This window comes from Sinohyriopsis cumingii, chromosome 7 (assembly GCF_028554795.1).
Source record: "Sinohyriopsis cumingii isolate HCF-2022 chromosome 7, ASM2855479v2, whole genome shotgun sequence".
Lineage (NCBI taxonomy): Eukaryota > Metazoa > Mollusca > Bivalvia > Unionida > Unionidae > Sinohyriopsis > Sinohyriopsis cumingii.
Window position 1 is genome coordinate 3,409,754 of NC_142967.1, and position 23,300 is coordinate 3,433,053.

Consider the following 23,300-nt stretch of genomic DNA (forward strand, 5'->3'; position numbering starts at 1 on the left):
ATTGACAGACAACACCAAACCAATATCTCTCCCAACCATGAAGTTGGGTGGGGGAATTTATTTCAATGTATCCTTGTCAAAGAACTTAAAGTGAAATACAATATAAGCCAACACTAGCTCCATATCTTGATTTAATTGTAATTGCTTAATACTGGCTGAATGACAGTTGTTTACAAGTATGGAATCAGTTTTCCACCATTTTGTGCACAAAGTATTTCTGATTATCAAGTTATCATGTAGTGGTACATAACCATATTCACTTGCTTACTAGTCAAGTCTAACTGTAAACAAAATAGACCCTGATTTGCCATTGCATAATGCAACAGCAGATCAGGATCAATGCTGTTTGTTCTACAGATTATTATATTATTATAGCATATTATATGATGGCAGATCTGGGTCTGTATGCAGTTGGATGCAACTTTTAAGCATGTATTTATGGTAATTAATATGGTCTGTATATTGATACTGAAGAGCACTCATGGATGACAAACTCACTTCTAGTAAGTTTATCCATCCATAATCTTGAGTCATACAACAACATCTATGTCAATAAAAAGCCAAATAAGTTAGGCCCCTACCATCAATGTCAATAAAACACAGAATAGGTTAGGCCTATAACGCCATCAATGTCAATAAAACACCCAATAGCTTAGGCCCTACAACACCATCAATGTCAATAATACAGAATAGGTTAGGCTCTATAACATATCAATGTCAATACCACAGAGAATACCGTATATACTCGCATATAAGCCGAATAATTTAGGAAAAAATAAAGGCCTGGAAGAAGGGGGGGTTGGCTTATCTGTGGGCCAATGTCTAAACTTGACAATTTTTAGGTTTTTTGTTGACTACTGTAATGGTTGTAAATTTTGTGACACAAAGCAATAATTTTGTCCGTGTCCTAAGACATGGGCATGTAAAAAAACATCAACTTTCAGTGACCCGACAATTATTAAACTGTTACACAGTACTATGATTGATTTTGTTATTATTTTGCATGTGCACATTTTCTGATTTCTCCAACACGAAGTTAATTAAAGGTAAATACAGACTTCATAATTTGTGGGCCAGTTGAGTTTACCAGGGAGACCATGCTGAACTATAATGTACAGTACTTTCACAGTGCAAAGCGTGCACAGCATCACTTAAATCCTTACTTATTCCCAAACATATTAAATACAGATTTTGCTTTATTCATTGTTTTGACCAAATTGCATTCTTTCAGCTAACATTTTAGCTAGTCCTTAACAGTTGTTTCATTTACGTTGAATCACACGCTCACGAGTTACTCATTTTCAATGATATAAGCGATTCTATAAATTGAGGTAATATTTTAAAAAAGGTATGCACGTTTAAATTGTACAAGGCATGTAAGTATCATAATTTACATGTTCGCGAAGAGTGGTAATAATAAAGGCTAAAATTTTCACATAGTTCAACTAAGATCATCATCAATCAATTTTAGTTCTGTGTTTTAGCTGAACAAACATTATAACTTCCCACACAATGGAAAGCTTGATGTTTCGGTGTCTCCTATGTTGATAGTTGGCAAATTTCTTAAGTTTTGCAACAGAAATTCAGGCCAGTTAATCATTAAAATACTGAAACTGGCTTGTGATAACAGGGAATTTTGACCGGTAACTATACAAGTACATTGATGTGTAGTTGCCTTTTTTTCCTTAATATTAGCACGATTACCGTAGTTTTGTAAAACGGGGGCAAAGGCATACCAAAATAGCTAGCCTCATGGTACCATACATGTGGCAACTATTTTCTCCTCTTTGTATATCGAACCATATTCCCTTACTGTAAACTCGTAAAGCATTTAGTAATGATTATTATAAAACATGCATTCTGAATTAGTTTTTTGAAGACACATTTGCTGCGTGGTATGTAATTTCATTCCTTCTTTTATAATTTTAACAATGGTAATTATCATTGGTATATACGGTATAAAAATGCAGGTGTTCACTCGTTTAAGTTTCTTTCATGGGAATGGCGCTATAGGATATGAAGTTACAGCATTCGTAGTGATCATTCTTGGGACTGAAATTAACTGTGGACCATTTTATTGTTGTGGTTTACGTTTTTTGTTCGGGTTTATTATTTTTATTTTTGTATTATTGTAGAGGTAAAAGAAAATCATTAATTTACGTGAATAATGTTTAAACTTAACATTCTATTTAGTGGAGAAGTGAATTCTTTATAGAAAAGTAATTATTTTGTCACAACAATAATTCACAGGTGATACAACAGAACATGTGGGACTTTTCTTGTTTAGAAGAAATAAAAATTGAAGACATAATGTAATAATTGGGAATTCTCAGCAAAAATCAGAAGATATTATGTAATCGGGAGGTTGGCGTGGAGTGACCCCAAAAATCTGGAGTTTGTTTTCCTATGGTGTGAAAGTTCACAGGTATGGTCGCTTACATCAAAGCAAACTACAACTCAGCTTTTACAGTATTAGCATCGAACCGTATTGTTTTTGTTCGTTGTGTTGTCATACTGGGATTACATTTTAATGAGTTAGGTATTTACAATTTCAAAGCAAAGTAAAAATTTAATTACCGGTGCACTGATATATAATTTCCAATGCAATAATGCATAAACAAACAATATTCGAGTCAAAAGTGAGTGGTAGTGTTACAGCATCTCGCGAATGCTAAATTCTTGTCATCGTTCAATCAAATTATACACAAATCTAAATTAGGCAGAAACATTAAGAAAACATACCTTGTGCATCTTGAGATGTCTCAGAGTTGTAGGTTGGCTTATACATGGGTCATGCACTTTTTAGTGTTTATACCTGTTCAGTTTGGGGGGGGGTCGGCTTATACACGAACGGGCTTATATGTGAGTATATACGGTAGGTTAGGCCCTCTACCACCATGAATGTCAATAAAACACCTGATAGGTAAGGCAAACATGGATTGACTGTGAATATCCCGTGGAAGTAACTTACCCTATCAGGTAAAACCTCCATGTCATGGACTGCTGTGTTAAAGAAAGCTGGGGAGGGCTTGCCAACAATTTCAGCCTTCACATCAGTGGCATACTGTGGAAGAATAAGAGAAAATTCAAGAAAAACCTACAGAGTTATTGCACAGAGATTATATTATATATATATATATATATATATATATATATATATATATATATATATATATATATATATATATATATATATTCATACAGTTACTCATAATTAATTGACATGAATTAAATGACTCTAATATCCTTGAGGATTAAATTTGAGATTATTACCCTTAGCACTCAGATATCCATGCAGCGTAGTCTTTTGTAGTGTTTGGAATAAATTGCAATTTTGGTTATTTCGTGCCAATACAAATGGAGTAAAGTGCCTTGCCAAAGGACACTCCACAGTAGCCAACTATGGATGATTTGATGTTAGGATTCAAACTCCCACTCTTGGTGTGAATAACATCTGCACCACAACAGCTCTGGTCTCCGTTAGTCATGCCCGTGGCAAGGAGGGGGCAAGAGTAAGTATCAGATCTATTCTATGTCACCATTCCAGCAGGAAATATTTAATATTTACACATTTAACTTTTTTTGATTTACAGTTGTCCAAAGTACGATGTTTTGGAAAAAGTCTATCTTAAATAAATGCTACATACTGGAACACATATTTGTGCATCTGTGTCACAGACAATGATCTGTCTCATACATATGATGATGTCTACAAAACTGATGGACCTTTCATGTTATATGTACAAGGGTTTGTGAATGCAGAGGACATTGTGTTATAACAGACATGACTTTTTTTGCTATCTCTCTTTCCTTACCCTCTCATATATATTCAGAATGCTTTCTATAATGGTTCTGCTAGCACAGCATTACACTAAGCATCACAGAGAATGGTGGTTGTGCTTGTAGCCCAAATTCTTATGCATGTCAAAACAAAGGTACATGAATTTCATTTCAAACCAACCCTATCCGAAATTGACAAAAGCTTCTTTGAAGTTGAAGGAGGTCTTTTTAACAAAAGTTTATTAAACATTGCAGATTCCATAACTTTGTCAAGACATTTCTCTGTGTGAAGATGAGAATAAACAAATTCTGTTAAATTGTCAAGATGAACCTCAAAGCCCATGATAGGCTTTATGACACTGTAGTGCTAAATCCATCAGGAAAACTGCATTTTTTATTCTGAATCTTTTTCTTCTTTATATCCTCCTTTGCCTACATGTTCTTGTTGATTTGGATCAATACACTAAAGTGAATTTTCTTCAGCATTTGATCATCATACCAAACTAGATGCAGTATTTGATAAAATAATTTTAAGAGGTTCTACAAACACAAGTCTTAAATTTCATGAACATACCAAAGCAGTTCAATGAAAAATAAAAAAATTAAAGTTTTTAAAACAAAATTAAAAGGCTTATTATTTTGGGTGAAACAATTCATCGATATATTGATACAAGAGAAGGAGAATCAATGCAAAATTATACCTGCCATATACAAGTTATCTTAGTCTTAAGCAGTCGTGAATAATTATTATTAGTTTGCATTCTTGCTATTTAAATACAGAATTCATCTAAAATAGCATCTGCAGTCCTAGGACTCACTTTTATTAGTAAAAACAAAAAAGACTATTGAGAATACTGCAAATTCAAACAAAGTGACATGGTTTGTAATCAGCCCCCACCCCCAATTCCATGCTAATTATTTAAACCCAGCAGCAGGTTCAGTATAAAGGATACATGTCAAACATGTACCACATGCATAATGAATACATGTATAATGAATTCATGTATAATGAATACATGCATAATGAAGTATTTTACTCATTCTTTAATAACCAATTTTACACAAAGTTTCTACACTGAATTTGATCTTGTCTAGTTTGGTCGATTAAAAAGCTACACTACTGGTGTGTCACACGGTGAAATATTATGTTCAAATCTTACTGGTGGTTACTTCTTGTTCTGGTCAAGTTTAAATAATAACTATCAATCAGGAATGAGTGAAGCTTATTCCCTGCATGACAGACAGGAGGTACTAGCTAAGCAACAGAGAAATATCGTTCTAATGCCATTGATATATAAAGTACTTAAACAGAGAAGCTGTCAGGGTGTGCAATTGCGGGTACTGTGCAAAATATGTACAAATTCGCACACTTGGAGAACAGTGATGTGTGAGAACTCCAGCAACTTTGTTGAATGTCCCGCATATGAAAACGTGCTCAGCAAAGAATACAATTTTTATTTAACCGCTCTTGTCACGACATGTTTTTTGGATAGGCAACAGTTTACACATCTGGGGTCTTCGAGTATGACAAAAATGGTTGTTAAACTAAATTTGATTGGCACATCTGTGCCCTGGAATAAGTGTTATGGCGTAGTTTTAACTCTCCATGAATGAAGTTTTACAAAGGTGTGTACAAGAAGATATGGACCACATAGAAAACAAAATGTCTGATTCCTGGCATGGTTCATTATGTTTTCGTTCACCAAATACTGGCTGGTGATAGTGATAATGACAATAATTTTTAAAGTTATGAAGTATATTGGATTATTGGAGCTGGGAAATTATTAATGGAGATACCAGTGAGTGATTTTGAACCCGAATATGGTGTTAAATACAAGTCAGATGTATATGTTGGATGGACAAATATAGACGGCATGACGGTCAGAATCCCATTAGTGGTATTTTGAAATTAAATGTAGAAAGGGCAGAATACTAAGCCTAATTAAAATACAGACAATTTTAAAGTACAATGCAATTATCATTTTTTAACAATCAATTTAGCCCAGCAAATCATATGCTACAAAACCATATATCCATATCAGGGTTAAGATAATCTGAATAAGGATAAAAAAATGAAATTAAGAAGTAATGATATTTATTTGATTACCACTGTCTGCACAAGCAGACTATGGCACTGATGGACTAAAAACCCTAATAGAGCATCATGGAACAGATAAGAAATCTGGCATAGTAGTCAGTAAACTACTGATTCAAGAAAATAAACTTGTGTTAGTGAAAAATACTATAATTCTGGAGCAGATGTATCCAAAAGATAATATGTTAGCTCTGAAAAATTCTAAATAACAGCTACAAAGATCAGTTTCCCAACATCTTCAAGCTGACAAAGCTAGCTATGCATATACCCTTTCAGAAGGAAGCACAGACAAATATTCATACACAGATAAAGAACCGAGCATGCTAAGAAAAAATGAACAGATTAATACTTATACAACTAAGGTGACATCTTTTAAAGATTTTGATTTCAGTAGAGCTCTAAAAAAGTGGAGTATTGAAGTGTTAGGCAAATAATGAGCCATGACTGTTTCCTCCTACCCCTCCTTCTGTTCTATTCTCCCCTTCTTTTGGTGACAAAGGCATCTCTCCTCAAACTGTACATGGGGAACAATTTTTGAATTTCTCTTTTTATGCAGAGATATTTAACAAGTAAATGAAGGTGCTGATGGAATAAATAAAATTAGCACAGAATCAGCAAGGGGGCTTTTGTTGTTGTTGTTGTGGTGGGGTTTAACGCCATTTTTCAGCACACAATAGGCTATAAATGGTGGCCAGTATTCATGGTGGAGGAAGAACCTGGGAAAACCTCGGAAAGAACCATCGACCCATGAGAAGCTACTGGCAAGCTTTCTCACATACCCAAATTGGCTGAATCTGAGACTCGAACCTGCACAGACAGAGGTGAAACAGCAAGGGGGCAGATTTCAAACAGCTGAAGTTTATCACCTTGTGTAAAATGTTTAAAAAATTATAGAATAGGACAGGGTGTTGTCAATAGTTTTCCTTCTTCTCTAACAAATACAAGTACATGTGGCTACAGTAGTCTTTTGCATGTGCAGGAAGTACAGTGTGATAGATTTAGTTGGTATTCATCCTTATTCCCATGCCCAGATTTGTTATAGATGAGATTTTCTTTGCACAAGGAACCTGCTTTATTTCTTCTGTTTTGAAGATAATATCATAATGTCTTCCAAGTTTAAGTTAGAAATAAAATTGGTAATAAGATGTTTTTAAAGCATTCATGCTATGCAAAACAAAGGGCCTGGTGGCTAAAGTGAGTTAAATGGAGCCACCAATGAATGGCCTAAAACAATGAATAAAACTCATTGACAACTAACAGGTAGTCTGTTTGAAAGTATTTTTGTTTTCTTGTCATTGATGATGTGTATATATATATATATATATATATATATATATATATATATATATATATATATATATACCACCTACCTTTCAAAGATGGAAAGACCACGAAGTTTATTGATATGCATTGTATTGCAGAATGTGTATCGTGAATTTTATTGATATACGGCACAATTGTATCGTTTCACCCCTACTTATAATGTTGTATAATTACTTTTATTACATGACTCATGTAATAAACATTACTTGACGATACATCAAATGATGTCATATTTCTTACTTCATTTTCTTTACAATTTTAAAGCAAAATAAATTCCATTTTGTTCTTTAAATCATACATTAAAACAATTTAAAGACCTTTACTTTGATGAACGATGGAGATCAATGTGATACACTTACTGGTCCATAAAAGTTCGTATTAACCTCAACAAAGGTCTATTCTTGCATACTGTCACACTGCAGTGACATTACTGACTTACATAACATCACAACATGGAGTACTATATTACAAGTACATGAAACATCATTAGTATCATTCTAAAGTAAATTAAAATGCTATATTTTTATTGTAACTTAATGAAACAATTTAACACCTTGTTTAATTGAACATGACATTTCATCAACCAGTAAATCTTATTGACCTTTGCTTCACATCAGTCAATATAAGGTTTACTTGTTTTCAAAACTTCATAACTGTATGTTATTACTCTCAATGTAATAGGGTGAGGTGATATTTTCAGATCATGTGGTATTAAAATATTAAAACAATTATGGATTTAAATTTCACTCGATGCATCGTTTCACTTCGCTGAGAAACATAGACACTGGCCTCAAGTTTGTGTCATTCAAGATCATATTTCACATCTCAGAAAAACATTTTATCAAATGACTACTGTGTTATTTATATTAATATAAACATGACGTCATTATTATGTATGCAATATGCAATAATACATCAATACAATACAAATAATACCATATAATCATGCAAAAGAAAGGCATAATGACTGACAGGTCAAATGAATTTCACAGTTTATTAACGAGCACACTATTCAGTATTTTCTGTTATGCACAAACAATCTTACATTTGTGCTTTTGTACTCATTTTACCTGACATTTATGAAAACCAGATAATATAAATAACATGAAATTTATGAAACCTATGTAATAATTTCATTCGGATGAAATTTATGACACTCAGGAAATAATTTCTATCACATGAAATTCATGAAACCCAGGAAATAATTTAAATTGCATCAATTGATTAAACCCACATAATAATTTCATTCACACAAAATTTATGAAACCCAGGAAATAATCACATGAAATTTACGAAGCCCAGGTAATAATTTCAATCACATAATTACAATCTCATGAAAATGATCAAACCCATGTAATAATTTCAATCACATGAAATTTATGAAACCCAGGAAATAATTTCAATCACATGAAAAATGACGAGACCTATGTAATAATATCAATCATGTGATTTCAATCACATGAAATAGATGAACCCATGTCATAATTTCATTTACACAAAATTGATGAAACCCAAGTAATAATTTCATTCTTGATGTACAAGTATTATGCATAACATGGCATGTTGCCATTTCTAGATGTGCAAATATTATGTTGCCATTTCTAATGATGAGGAAGAAAAAAGAGAACAGGTTGGATGCACTGAGTATTAATCAACTGATGAATAACTTGAACTGTGTCTATTTATTTCTGCTTTATTCACAAAGTGTACACTATTCCAAAAGTAAGAAGTTTACATCTAACCTTAGCAAACAACATTGGGAGGGGGGCAGATTGGGATTTAATTCACAGACTATTTATCATCCTGAAATAGCAAAATTAATCCCTGTAGAAATATTTCTGGATTAATAGTACAAACTTACCTCTAATGCCTTCATGTATGCCCCAACATCCAACACAAGCTTGTCATCTTCTTTGTAGAACTTCCTAGATAAAAGCAGCAAATTCAGGTTTCAACAGATTTATACTGATACAATAAATTCAACATATTTCCTAGGTACAACTGCATTAGGGGGCCAGCCATTAATTTTGATAAAATATACTCCTGTTCTGATTGGTAGAAAAATAATTCAATCCATCTTACTAGAAAGAAAACATTGAAATAAACTTGTCATAATTCTAAAAAAATTATAGGACTCAACCTACTCCCCCACCAAGATTAAAAAGTTTGTCCCTATATAATTTATTTCCAATCTACTGAACTATACATTGTAATTTTATATTTTTCTGTTTAAAACAATAAAAATATCAGTTTTATTACATGTTGTAATTTAAAATACATAAAACACAAAATTTACCTACTCTGTTTATTATAATGAGTTGCAACATTGTTATAATGGAAATAATGCAAGAAGGGAAGGATGACAAACTGTCTTAAAAGAATTCCAGAAATTCAAAATAAGACCATTTCTTCTTCTTTAGTTGATGAATATTTAAACCATCTGACACATCTGAGTGGACACATTTTGAAATTAGCCACTGTGGTGGCCATACAGTTTTCATTTAGGACAAACCAGACATCATTAGAAGATTTTTGGTGAAAACGCAATGCCAATATTGAGGAGTTGGGATAAGATTGTCAAGATGGCTGAAGTAGCAACCATATTTGGTAAGATTGGCATGATTTGTATTTAGGACAAACTAGCTAGCATAAAAAGTCTTGCAGGTAAGTGCAATGATGGGACTTCAAGCCTTGCAGTAAGGTACTTTTCAAATCTCCAACTATGCAAGTGCAGGACAAAAATGAAAAATTAGAACAACCCCTGACTGTACTTTCTGGGCATGAAAAGAACAAATTTATACATGTAACCGATACTGAACCCAGGTCCACTCCTGCTCCAGTGGATTTACCCACAAGGATATAACTCTGAAACTATTGAGATCTCCATCTTATAAGCATGTATACTCTCATCCACATCCCAAAAGTTGAGCCAATGAATAATAAATTGGAAGCTATTGATTGATATCTATTCCCATCCCCTAGGATTTAGCCAATGGATCCATGTCTGTTCCCAAGGATTTAGAAAAAAGATACATGTCTGTTCCCATCCCCATGGAATCAGTAAATGGATCCATGTCCATTCCCATCCCCAAGGATTTACCTAATAGATCTACGTCCATTCCCATCCCCAAGGATTTAGCCAAAATATCCATGTCCATTCCTACTTCCAAAGATTTAGCCAATAAATCCATGTCTATTCCCATCCCAATGAATTAGCAAATGTGTCTATGACTATTCCTATGCCAAGGATTTACCCAATGGATCAAAGTCCATTCCCATCCCCAATTTTTGCCAATCAATCATAAATTGGAAGCATTGAGATCCGCACTCAAGATTTATATAATTATACACTTACTGGTCATAAAAAGACAAATTTGAACATGCAATTTAATTAGCCCTGTGGTCTATCCTCGTCCTCCAGAGGATTTTGTCATTCAATCATAATTTGTTACCCAATGGATCCATGTCCATTCCCATCCCCAAGGATTTAGCCACTGGATCATAAATTGGAAGCCATTGAGATCCTCACTCAAGATTTATATAATTATACACTTACTGGTCATAAAAAGACAAATTTGAACATGCAGCTAAAATTGGCCCTGTGGTTTATCCTTGTCCACCAGAGGACTTAAGTCTATCCTTGTCTGCCAGAGGACTTGGTCTATCCTTGTCCTCCAGAAGACTTAGTTTATCCTTGTCCTCCAGAAGACGTAGTCTATCCTTGTCTTCCAGAAGGCTTAGTCTATCCTTGTCCTCCAGAAGGCTTAGTCTATCCTTGTCCTCCAGAGGACTTAGTCTATCCTTGTCCTCCAGAAGATTTAGTCTATCCATGTCCTCCAGAGGACTTAGTCTATCCTTGTCCTCCAGAGGACTTAGTCTATCCATGTCCTCCAGAGGACTTAGTCTATCCATGTCCTCCAGAGGACTGTCTATCCATGTCCTCCAGAGGACTTAGTATATCCATGTCCTCCAGATTTAGTTTATGGGTCTTAACTTACAGCCTATAGATAACCTCACCTAATAACAAAGGACATACTTACTGGGCATAAAAAGACAAATGCCACTGAGCAGTCCTTAACCCCAGGGAACTACACAAGAGGCTCATACTTCAGGGTGATGGTCAAAACATGGAAGTGTGTTTTACAAACACTGAATTAAAGGAATCACCATTTGTCAGTATTTGACAAACATCTGTAAAAATGACAATGGGCAACATTTTCAGATTTTTTATGCACCGCATTTGTATTATGAATCAGAGGATTCAACTAAAATGCTCTTTTTTACTTTCCGGATAAAAATAAGAAACTTGTCCATTGTATGCAAAACAAATCCCCAAATTTGATTTTAAATATTGTATGAAAAAATCCTGGATCTGCTACTTTCTCACCCTGCACCAAGAGAGAAAAGAACTGGTTTATCTAGTGTCATAAGCAGCTGAAAGGCCCTGTTCATGTTTTCATATGAAAATTCATGGGTAGCATCAGATATAACCACGCAGTTTGGATTACTGGTGTCCACTCCCTCAAAGTCTGGAACACAGTCTGTAAGAAAGATTTGTCATTATAATGACTGGACCTGGCATAAATAAATAGTGGAGAATGTGTGTATGTGTGTGTGTGTGTGTGTGTGTGTGTGTGTGTGTGATATCATTTAGTCCTAAACCAATCCTTTTCACAACTGACTGGTGTGGTTCAAACATTAATAAAATCACATACAACCAATGTCAATTATAGTCAAATACAGTTCCATGACTGAATTATTAGTAAACTGCATATAGCTAAATTTCTTCATATCCAAGTTTGCAAATAAGTTATAATTTGTTATGCTTGACACAGGACTCGTCAAGGAAAGCCTTTCTGTTAATATAACTCTCAAGTCAAACATGTGAGAAATTTGGAATTTGCCATTTTTTGATTTAAAGTCTAAACCTATCTTTTGAATCCATTACTCTTTACTTAAACTGTGCTGTTATCACAAACAAATTTTATAAATCCTTCACATCTTGTTATCAAAGGGTTTCCCTTTTTTCATTCATAAGCCTTTAGCAAAATGAAATTTGACATCCTGTTACAAAATGTTTACAAATAAGTAAAGGATCAAAATAACCAATAGATTTGAAGAATAGTATGGGTCACCATATTGGAAACTGATACAGATACACATGTGCTTGCATGTACATATAAAGTCAGGTCCTACAGCAAACAACACAGACCCTGATCTACCATCATATAATACACCAGCAGATCCAGGTCTACAATGTTTGTTCTACACATTACCCCAGTCAAATAAACTGCACTGACCCCTATCTGCCATTGAATTATGTGATAACAGATTAGGTCAATGCAGTTGGAAGCAGGACCTGACTTTTAAGTAAGTAAATAGAGTACTTTGGAGAACACGGATATCATGCATGTGTTGAACTTATGCAAAACTACTACAGAACAAATTATGAATGGTGTTTTATTGGCTAGTAATATCCATACTGAGCTGGGTTGTTGTTGTTGTTGTAGGGTTTAACGCCATCTTTCAGCACAAGATAGGCAGCCAGTATAACTTGTGGAGGATGAACCCTGGAAAACCCCAGGAAGAACCACCGACTGACGAGACACTACTGGCAAGCCTTCTCATGTACCCACATTAGCCGAGCCTGAGACTTGAACCCACACAGACAGAGCAGAGATGGCAGTGATCCAGAATGGTGAGCACTTTAGATCACTCGGCCACTAGAGGGCCCCCTGAGCTGTGAAATTTATGAAAAACTGTACCTCCAGCTTTGTGAAATTATGCCTTAAGGTACTGGTGAAAGAATGAATAAAAGCTGTTTCTGACTCTGATGTACAGAATATATTATACCACAAACCAATGCTTCTGTGCTTGAAATTAGAATACTGTACCAAGGTAATACATTGGAAGAGTCTGACTTTTCTCTATTAGCATTATAGTTCTCTCATGACACTGCTATATCCACCGTATACAAAATCCACTTCAAGTCACTCTCTCACCAGCATGTGATAAGGTAAATTTATACCTGGATGTACTAGTAGATGGGGCCTAAGTCCTCTTTGTCGTAGAATACTGCAAACAGCTGGAATTGGAGCAAAAATCTCATTCTCATCCAACTCAAAGCCAAGCTTTTCCAATTTTTCAACAAGCTTTCTGCGAGTGGTTGTGGTCTCATTTGTGCAGAATCTCACTGGAATGCCTGAAGCTTTCAACCTTTAAAACAGAAAAAATTAAAGTAATGAACACTAAATTGTGAAACCATGTTACGGCATTTCTCATGTACTGTAATAAGCCATTTGCAAGAGAACATCCTGTAAATATTGTGTTTAAGTTTGAAGGGAAATAATATTTCTTACATGAGGATATTATAACAGTAAGAAACATGGCTTTTTGGAAGAATTACAGAAAGGGTGTGCATTAACACTTTTATGAACCAACCATATATTTATGTAATCTATAGTTTTCAAATAAATATAAACAACTAAAGAGAATTTTCTTGCACTATGTCAGATGGTCATATGCGGGTATCAATATATCCATGCTGTTTGCAGGTCTAAAGCAAAAACAGTTTTAAAAAAATCCCAAAAGCCACACATCTAGACTACAAGGTTTCAATAAAGTCCTTCAGACAGTATACATGTATGAGGAAAGGTGATGACAAATCAAACTCCCATCCCAATATCCCCACTCTTACAATTTTTTAAGAAATTTACCCCAAACTGGGCACCTTAATGCACATCTACACCAACCACATATCTAGCTTATAAAGTTTTAATAAAATACTTAAACCCTGGCCAAGTGATACCAAAGACTTATAAAAATGGTACTAACAGCTGCCTCACTAGGCACTCATAATTAAGAGGTTAGTGTTAAGTCTGGTCAACCTTGTGCCAGGATAATATGACTGGGTGGGACATGATGTCCACAGCATGATGCCTCAGTGCTAGACATCACTATAAAACTGCCACACAGTTGACATTGTAGCGATATGACTGCACCATTGTTAAAGTTACGCTAAATATCCAAATCACACACACAGTAATTTCCCCAATTAATCCTTTTTCAAACTTTTTTAAGAAGCTCACCTAGAAAGTTGGCCATTGGAAAATATTGTAGATTTATTCCAAACATATACCAGTACCATGGTACAAAATTGTGTGTGGTACTCAACTGTATCACACACACACACACACACACACACACACACACACACACATATATACACACATACAGTAAATTAATACTGGCCTGATTTGGACCATGGCTAATTCAGACCATGGCTGATTTGAACCATGGCTAATTCAGCCCAAAGAACAGGTCAATTCTGACTTAAAAGTAAAATGCTGATATTCAGCTCTTAATTTACATCCTAGAGTTATCAGAAAATGTGCTGCCAAATCAAAAAGCAAAATACAAGGTATTGCATTTAGATTTGTAAATAAAAATAACATTCCATTGTATCAATAAAGAAAATATAAAGTTTACTTTTCATAAATCAGACCAGTATCCAGACTGTGAAACGACCCAAGTATTTAATGATTTCTAATGCAAATTGTGCTTTCTCTGCATTACAAAATTAAACAACAATTGTATGGAGTTACTGATGAGTAAAACAATTATAGTACAATGTACTTTACTGTTACCATTACATTTTTAAATACTGTTATCACTGAATTGTTGCCTTTTGAGTAAAATCACAAACCAGTAAACCATCTTTTCTTTTTAACCTCTGAAACATCTAAAATCATTTAATTTAAAGCATATATTTAATCTATTAAAATACTTTTTTCTGAATATACATTTTTATATATTAATACGTCTAATAACACTTCCTTGTAACCAATAATCTCAAAGTTATTTAAAGTCAGCATTATATTGTGTCCAAGAATGGTATTAATTTCAGTATATAGGCAAATGAAATCAGACGTGCTACAATTACAGCAGTGTTGATCAAAATAGTTTTGCCAATTCATAGAAGATCCCACCATTAGTGTTAGTAATTTTATTGTTTTCAACTTTGCACAAAGACAAATAAGCTGCTTTAAAAATATTTCACTAATAAATTTCCGATACAAGATAAATAATTTAAACTATTTCAACTTTGCACAAAGGCGAATGAGTTGCTTTAAAAATATTTCACTACTAAATTTCCGATACAAGATAAATAGTCTTACGTTATTTTATTTCAATATATATATATATATAAGAACCCTATTATTGCACTTACAAATAGGGTTTCATTTCCTTAAATGCATATTGGAACTGCTCAATGTACCTGGGAAATGAGAAATATATTGCATACAAATATAAATGTCACATTTAAATCTCATATGAAACTGAATATTTCACATAATCCTAATCAACTTGCATTTGGGCAAAGTCAGCCCATAATTTGGGCCAAATAAGCTTTGTCCAAATCAGCCTGTTACCCAGGAGACATGTGGGTTCAAGGCAAGTAGAATATCTATAAAAAAAAATATTTTCAAGAAACGGCTTGGATGGCAACATTTTAAATTGCATCAAGCTGTTTAGTACACGATATTTTTCAGAAATATCACCTTGAAAAAGGGCCTGTCTTTGCATTGTGAGAACAAATTGGGAGAAAAAAAAGGACCTTTGCATGTACAAAAATCTGGTATAAATTTAGGTGCATTAGGGCCTAATTAACTTCTTTTACTATGAACTGCCACTGACTTCTCAGACCGACTGAATAATCTTATGCTGTTTTAATATAGCTATCCAAAGATATGGACCTTTTTGACCTCACTTTTGTATTTTTTTAAAATATGATTTTTATATTAGGAAGGTGGATGTGGTATTAAATTTGTGCATAAAATCTGTCCTCTGCACCCAAAGCATTTAATGGAAAAGGCCGATTGTACAGACAGCAGAATTGGTAAACACCACTAAGAACTACATGTACTAAGAACACTAAGTGATAAAAATTGGGCATTAAGAACCTTGTAAAGCAATAAATTACCCAACACAAAAAATATCAAATGTAAGAAAAAACAAGAAAATTGAAATAGAAAAAAGAACCCAAAAAAATACACCAACAAAAATAAATGAATAAGAAAAACAGGAAAAGAAACAGGCATGAAACAGAAGTAAACAAGAAAGAAGAAAAAACTTTGAAGTATATTTCAGATACTACTTGGAATAAAACAATTATAAAACAAACTTTTTTCAAACTGTGTGCAAAGAGTTCTAATTTGGCAATACTGTTTCCTTTCTTCCTATCCCTGCATTATGTTACTGTCTTTACAAATAAAGAGCATGTATTTACTGTTTGACAGCATTAAGAATTACTAAGAAACACTAAGAGCTCTAGAAAGCAATAAGTTTTAGAAATTAACACTAAAATCTGATCGTGATTATTGTCATACACAAGATCATTAAGAACAGAAAGTGACATTTTCATCTATGCATCCTACGGGCTTTGTAAACAAAAAATACTAAGGACACTTAGAGGCTGCCAACCTCAATAACGCAAACATGTTTAATACAAAACCGAGAGACATTTTGAGAGACAAACTTTGAGGTGGTGCATAAAAACTGTAATTTTGTAATATACATGACAAATACGCTTTGAAGACATATCTTAGACTTTTCTCGAACAACATTTAAAGATGATCATACCATGCGATAACATTTTCAAGAACACAAATTTGACGTGGAGCATATAGAATGGAGACACTTCATACAAATGGTGTTTAATATGCTAAGTGATAACATTAATATACACATGACCATACCATGATACATACAAAACAGGGACATTTTACTTTTGAAGTGGAATATGTAAATAGTTTACATTTTCAAACATACATCCTCGGACATAAAAAATGTGGATAGTTTCAAACAAGCAGTGTGGATATACAAAGTGCAAACAATTTTATACATGCTTTCCATGCAATACAGGTACTTTTCCATACATACATTTTTGAACAGTTATATACAAAACAGGGACATTTTCATTCAAACAACCTGACATATAAATTGGGATCATTTTTATACACACAATAATGAAGTAGAACATGCAAAGCGAGGGCATTAATGTACACACATCATAGATGTGATATATCCAAAAGAAAAGCATGTTAATAACACAACCATGAAACTGTACATAACAATCAGGGACATTTAAATACACAAAGCCATGACATGGTACGTATAAAAAAGAACATTTTCATAAACGTGTACTTGGCAAGGTACATAAAATGGGAATATTTTTGTACACAAAACCAAGACGTGGTATTTACAAAGTGGCAACATATACATATGACTTATAAAAGAGACTGATACATTGTTTCTTGGAAATCAAGCAAAAATCTATTATAATGGCCATTTATATATCAAATGCACAGTAAAACAGATCTTTATCACCCAAATTTTTCAAATATAGATGTCTCTATTTTGTAGGTTTTACAAGTGTGTGTGTGTGTGTGTGTGTGTGTGTGTATGTGTGTGAATTGGATTTTTAACATAGCTTTAAGAATTATTCATTCAAAACACTACAATATCATTAGTGTGGCAGCTTATAGTGATGTCTACCACTCAGGTATCATGCCACAGACATAAAGCATCATGTCCCATCCAGTCACATTATCCTGACACCAGGCTGACCAGTCCTAACACTAACCTCATAATGCTGAGCCCCAAGAGAGGCAGCTATTTGTATCATTTTTAGAAGTCTTTGGTATAGCTCGGCTGGGGTTTTGGCCCCTGCATACTTCCGCATCTAAAGCAGATACGCTAACCACTTGGGCTACCGGAGTGGTTAGTATTATTTTTTTTGTAGTAGTTTTGGTAAGGAATTCTTTTATTAGGCAATCTCAGATAAAAGAAACCTTTCGCATTTATAACAGTTAATGTATAGAAATATAATATACCTTTATTGTCCAGGAAAATACTTGAAATTATATTAATCTCATAGTGTTATGCAACAACTTTTCAAAGATGAGCATTTCCCAGTCATATTGCAATGCTGTCTGTAAGTGGAAAATTTGAAGTGATGTTTAAAGTAAGTTTATTCTGTAATTTGCAAGTCATTTTGTAATGCATCTGAGTGTTTTAGGCAAGCATAGTGATTAACAAACTAACATAGTATCCAGAAGTTCTCAAATCTTCTGTAACTGTAGTTATTGTTCTGATTTTAAATTCTGTCAACTGTGGACTTTACCGACTGTCAAATGTGGATTTTACCGACTGAAGCCAGTGGCAGTGTTCTAAGTAGTCAAATATCGTTGAAACTAGCCAAGAAAAGTTTCAATTAATATGGATGAGAGTCCTTTAATTAATGATTAACCCAAACTAAGCAAAAAGTATAATATGTTCTCTCAGCCTAGCAAAGAATGCTGGCTTAATGACAAACCTTTTAGATGTTTTGATTAAACTTGTTTATTGTTGCAGCCATGAGAAGATAATCATTTTTGTCAATTTCAATGATTACAAAAACAGTTATTGAGTTATTTCTATCTGGATCATATTTTTCTTTTTGACTGTAATAGTAGCATGCGTGTTTTAAGTTGATTTTTTAAAACATTGATGGTGTTAATGATAAGTTAACAACCATCAATAAATAATCAGTATCTGAGTAGGCCATTTTGTTTTACTGGAGAGACAGTGCAATATTTTGGATCATATACATGAATGGGCCTTTTAACAACCATCCTTTTAGGTAAGAAAAGACTGTCACCTCAGGCCCAAAACAACCATACAACATACATGTACGTGATGAAACAATGAAAACACAGTTTTCTGGGCACGGGAAAAAGATCTGCAGTTTTGAAACTGCTGAAATTAATATCTTGGGATATTGTGAAACTGGTATATTGTTACATTCCATAACAGAACAACAACAGTTAATCATTATTTGCAATTACTATTTATGCTTTCAAGTTCACTGTTTAAAAAGTTCATAGTACCAAATTACACTTTTTGTGCTTCTTAGTGTCTCTTGAAACATCAAGTAAATACTACATATACATATATATAAAGAAAATATAGGCTCCATTATCTTCCTGTAGATGTTGTTAAATAGTGATGATGAATAATTTTGTACTTGGAAAATGATGCGGGATATAGACTTACTGTAGGCTCTTATGAGACCGTCATTTACAACATTTTAACATAATTATGTTCTGTCTTACTGCTGCTGCTTCTGGAGGTGGTAATGATGTTGGTGTTGATGATGATAATGATGACGATTATGGTAAATAATCATCTCATATTCAGAGAATACTAAGCATACATAGCCCTGACAGAGTTGTCTTTCCTGATATACTCAAAATGCATTGTATCTGTTACAACCGGTGTTAACAATATTAATCGATTTATTTTAGTACCATTTATGTTTTGCGGGTAACAAATTGCTTTACTATGTTCTTAGTGCCCACATTTCAACACTCATGTTCTCTTTGTTCTTCTTCGTAGTTCTTAGCGGTGTTTACAAGGACCCTACAGACACTTTTTGGAATTACCTCCCTTGAAGAAAAAACAAAAACAAAAAGGCCGCACAAAGCTAGTTCTATGGCAGTACCTTTTGACAGCTTCTACTGAGCCAGGTACAGGTGTGCCACCTCCCGTTCCGCTCTCATACAGGACCCCGGTGATGTCCAATAAAACGCCGTCAATCGTCCTCTCGTACCAGGCGCTCATCATTTACTTGAAAGGCCTTTTTCCTTGTCTTCAATACGAACTTTATGATCAAGCCTTCTGCAAAACACGCTCTTTCATAATGCCGACTCTAAGGCATACAGTACATGAGCAAAAGTTATGAGAATTAAACAAATGCATCAATGAAAGATAATCCGATATAATTTCATTTCATTAAATTCGATTTAAAAGGTTATGTAGTTTTAAGTGCGAACAATCATTGTTATTAAATGTCAGTTTAAACGCTTGAAGTTGCACATTCGAGTGTAGATTTCTTTTATCGCCCACCTATCGATTAAAAAAAGGTATAGCTTCTTGGATACAAAATAATGCAGAAAAACGGGATGCTTTTCGTTTCTAAAATCATTAGGTTGGTACAAACAAATGGGGTTGGGTGGGGGTAAGCGAATAGTATAAGAAATCTAAATTTGAATTGTCTCATTTAAAATGATACCATGGGCTGGGGTTAAATAAATATGTATATCTATATATTCGTGTATTTATCTGGGTTTTTTTCCCCTTCCTTAAACATAAGACAAATCCAGATAGCATTGTTGACTACAAGAACAGAGCGGCAATTTAAGTTAGAAAAAAGCAACAACATCCGATTGATTTCTTTAACCAATGCGTCTAATAACTTATTTATGAAGCTTACACGTATGTGCCCTTGTTACGAAAACAAACCATGCAGTTGGAGGAATATCAAATTTCGCTGGGCGGTTTGGAAAAAAAGAGTTGTAGTACATATCGATTTGCTGTGAATAATTTAAAGCAACCGGGCCTACCATGTTAATATATTTTACGCACTAATGGTATAGATTTTATTTACTAAAAATTAAAGAATAACTATTGTTACAGCTTTGTTAATGTTGATCTTATAGCCGATCCCCACCAGTCACCGTGAATCAATATTCAAAGCCACTCAGACAGATTTGCCAGGTAGATTATTTCTTTTTTATATAATAAGAAATGAAGAAGGGAAAGTTTCTCAGAAAATATTACGTATACACGCACGCTGTGCACATAAAATATGAGCAGCAGAGAGGGTGAACAGACCATAGAATTCCGACAAAACAAATAAAACAAACAAATAAATCATCTCGTAGAAAGGTCCAGATTTTACAAATGAACTTTTCCTTGAGATGTTTTATTTTTGCAATGACCGATTGTACTAATAAAACCTCAGTTCGAAATAGTATCTGAAAAAATAAAGTACTCTACGTGTTTATTTATTTCTTGTTTATTTTTTTTGACGACCAACGTTGGTAGGTACCCTCTCTGCTGCTCCTCTTCTGCTGATATTAATTAAATTATCATGTTATAATAAAATGATACATCCAGAATCTCATACTGCAAGAACAGCACGAGAACGATTAGAAATAATTAAAAAATTTCTTCCTGTCAGAGACTCATTTAGAAAAAACTTGCAAGCGCAGCAAGAAGCACAAGTTGAGTACGAAGAAGACACTAAAAAACTATTTAAACCCGTCACTGCAGCTACTGAGAAAGCTGCGGCGGCTGCTGAAAAAACTATATGGGGAGATATTGCGGAGGAAGATGAGAGGAGGAAAAAGGGTATTTTTCCGGTATTAGAAAAAACAGCAAGAAGAACCAAACAGACAAAGAAGATTTTACGAGACCTTCCAACTGACATAGCTGCAGCTCAACCTCCACCTGTTGATGAGGAAATACTTGAAGGTATTGAAGAACTTCGTACTGAAGTCGCCGGTGTGAGAAAAAAACTTGCATCTAAATCCAAACCAGCAGGAGAAAACGTAGAATTAATTGCAAAATTTAAAGAAGGAGTTGTTGAGGAAATTAGAAAAACTGAAAGAGAGAGATTACCTGAAGCAATATTAAATAATATATCTGATAAATCTAGTATTTTAAAACCCCGTTATGAAAAAACAAATGACGATAATTTCATCAAGTGGATATATCGCGTATATTACGACAAAAAACAAGCTAGAGGTTCAGAATACGAAAGACTTAAAGAAGAAGTAAAAAGACTTTATAGAGAGAGATGGGAACAACCAAAACAAGGAGAGTCCTTCCAGTATCAGCTTCCTCCACCTCTGCAACAAATAGAACAACAACAATCTTCTTCGCCACAGCAAAGGTTGAAGTCGGAAATTAAAAAGGCTAAAGAGTCACTTAAATCACCCTCCTCGAAGAAAATTTATTCACCTTTACGTAAAATTTCTGCACCGGATATAACATTTTTTCCACCGATAGATTCACCACATGGATTTCGAGAAGGTTCGCCCCCGGCCACCACTGAAGTACTTACTCCGGTAATGCAACCACCACCTCAAGATGAACCTAAAACAGGATCTGGTTTATGTCCTGATAATATCATCAATGACGTATCACGGTTAGAAGTTCTCATAGGAGGAAAACGTGCTGGAAATAATTCACCAGAAATAATTAATGAAGCAGCTGATATTTGTCGGCGACTATTTCAAGGTGGTATCATGGATATTGGCGTTTACCGAGAACTTATTGATGAGCTCGTTGATGACTAGTTGTTAGATAAATGGTAAATAAAATAAGATGATTGTGCATGATAATCATCGTAAACCCACACAGGTTAGAGCGGTAAACTCACGATTACCAATCTATGAAGCAATTTACGGAAATGGACTTGGTGATGTCATTCGGGGATTATTTACAAGGATAGCTCCAAAAGTAGCACCTGTTGCAAAACAATTATCGATGAAGGCTATTGATATTGTTCGTGATAAAGCTCCTGGTGCAATTGTCAATGTTGCCGGTAAGGCGTTCTCGGCGATCAAAGAAAGATTATCACGATTATTGCGACGAAAACAACAACCACCGGTGAAACTGGCAAGTACTGAGGTGATGCCTGCAGACGTAAGTAAAATAATAAATCAAGCTGCAAATCAAAAACTAGCGGCGATATCTGAAGAAGCAGAAAAAAATATAACAGCAAATTTAATAGCAGGAAGTGGTCTTCGTCGACGATGATCATCATTTGAAAAAATGATAATTATAATAAAAATGTTCAGGCGCGAATCAGATCCAGCATTTGATATGGAGGCACCTGTCCTTAAGTACGAGTCAGTACGTGATTATCAGTTTTATTCTTATGACGCAAGACTACCAAATCAGCGGGGAAGAATCGAATTACAGGTTCATGATACTAGTAGATATTTCTTGCCCGCTGAGGCGTTTATTGAAGTAGAAGGTAGACTTGTAACGAATGTTGTAGCTAATACGCCATATGCTGCTAATTTGCGTGTTGGTTTTGTCAACAACGGGATCATGGCATTATTTAGTGGCGCCACATATATGATTGATGGAAAAAATATTGAATCAGTTCAGAATGATGTCGACGTTGCTACAACAATAATTGGTCTAGCCAGATATTCTGACGACTTTACAAGATCAGCTGGTCCAACAATGATGTTTGCTAAGGATA

At 34.3% G+C, this 23,300-nt stretch overlaps 1 protein-coding gene across 1 annotated transcript in view; it reads right to left on the reverse strand.

Annotated features, from left to right (window-relative positions):
• The window catches only part of LOC149794652 (phospholysine phosphohistidine inorganic pyrophosphate phosphatase-like), a 21,393-nt gene extending 1,448 nt beyond the window's left edge, over positions 1-19,945 (reverse strand). Inside the window, exons 1-5 of the mRNA XM_089966214.1 lie at positions 19,743-19,945; positions 13,227-13,414; positions 11,586-11,739; positions 9,060-9,123; positions 2,972-3,064 (exon numbers count right to left, since the gene is read on the reverse strand). Of these exons, the coding sequence (XP_089822340.1) occupies positions 2,972-3,064; positions 9,060-9,123; positions 11,586-11,739; positions 13,227-13,414; positions 19,743-19,864 (621 nt within the window). The 5' untranslated portion in view covers positions 19,865-19,945. The remainder of the gene's footprint in view (positions 1-2,971; positions 3,065-9,059; positions 9,124-11,585; positions 11,740-13,226; positions 13,415-19,742) is intronic.
• Positions 19,946-23,300: the final 3,355 nt, after the last annotated feature.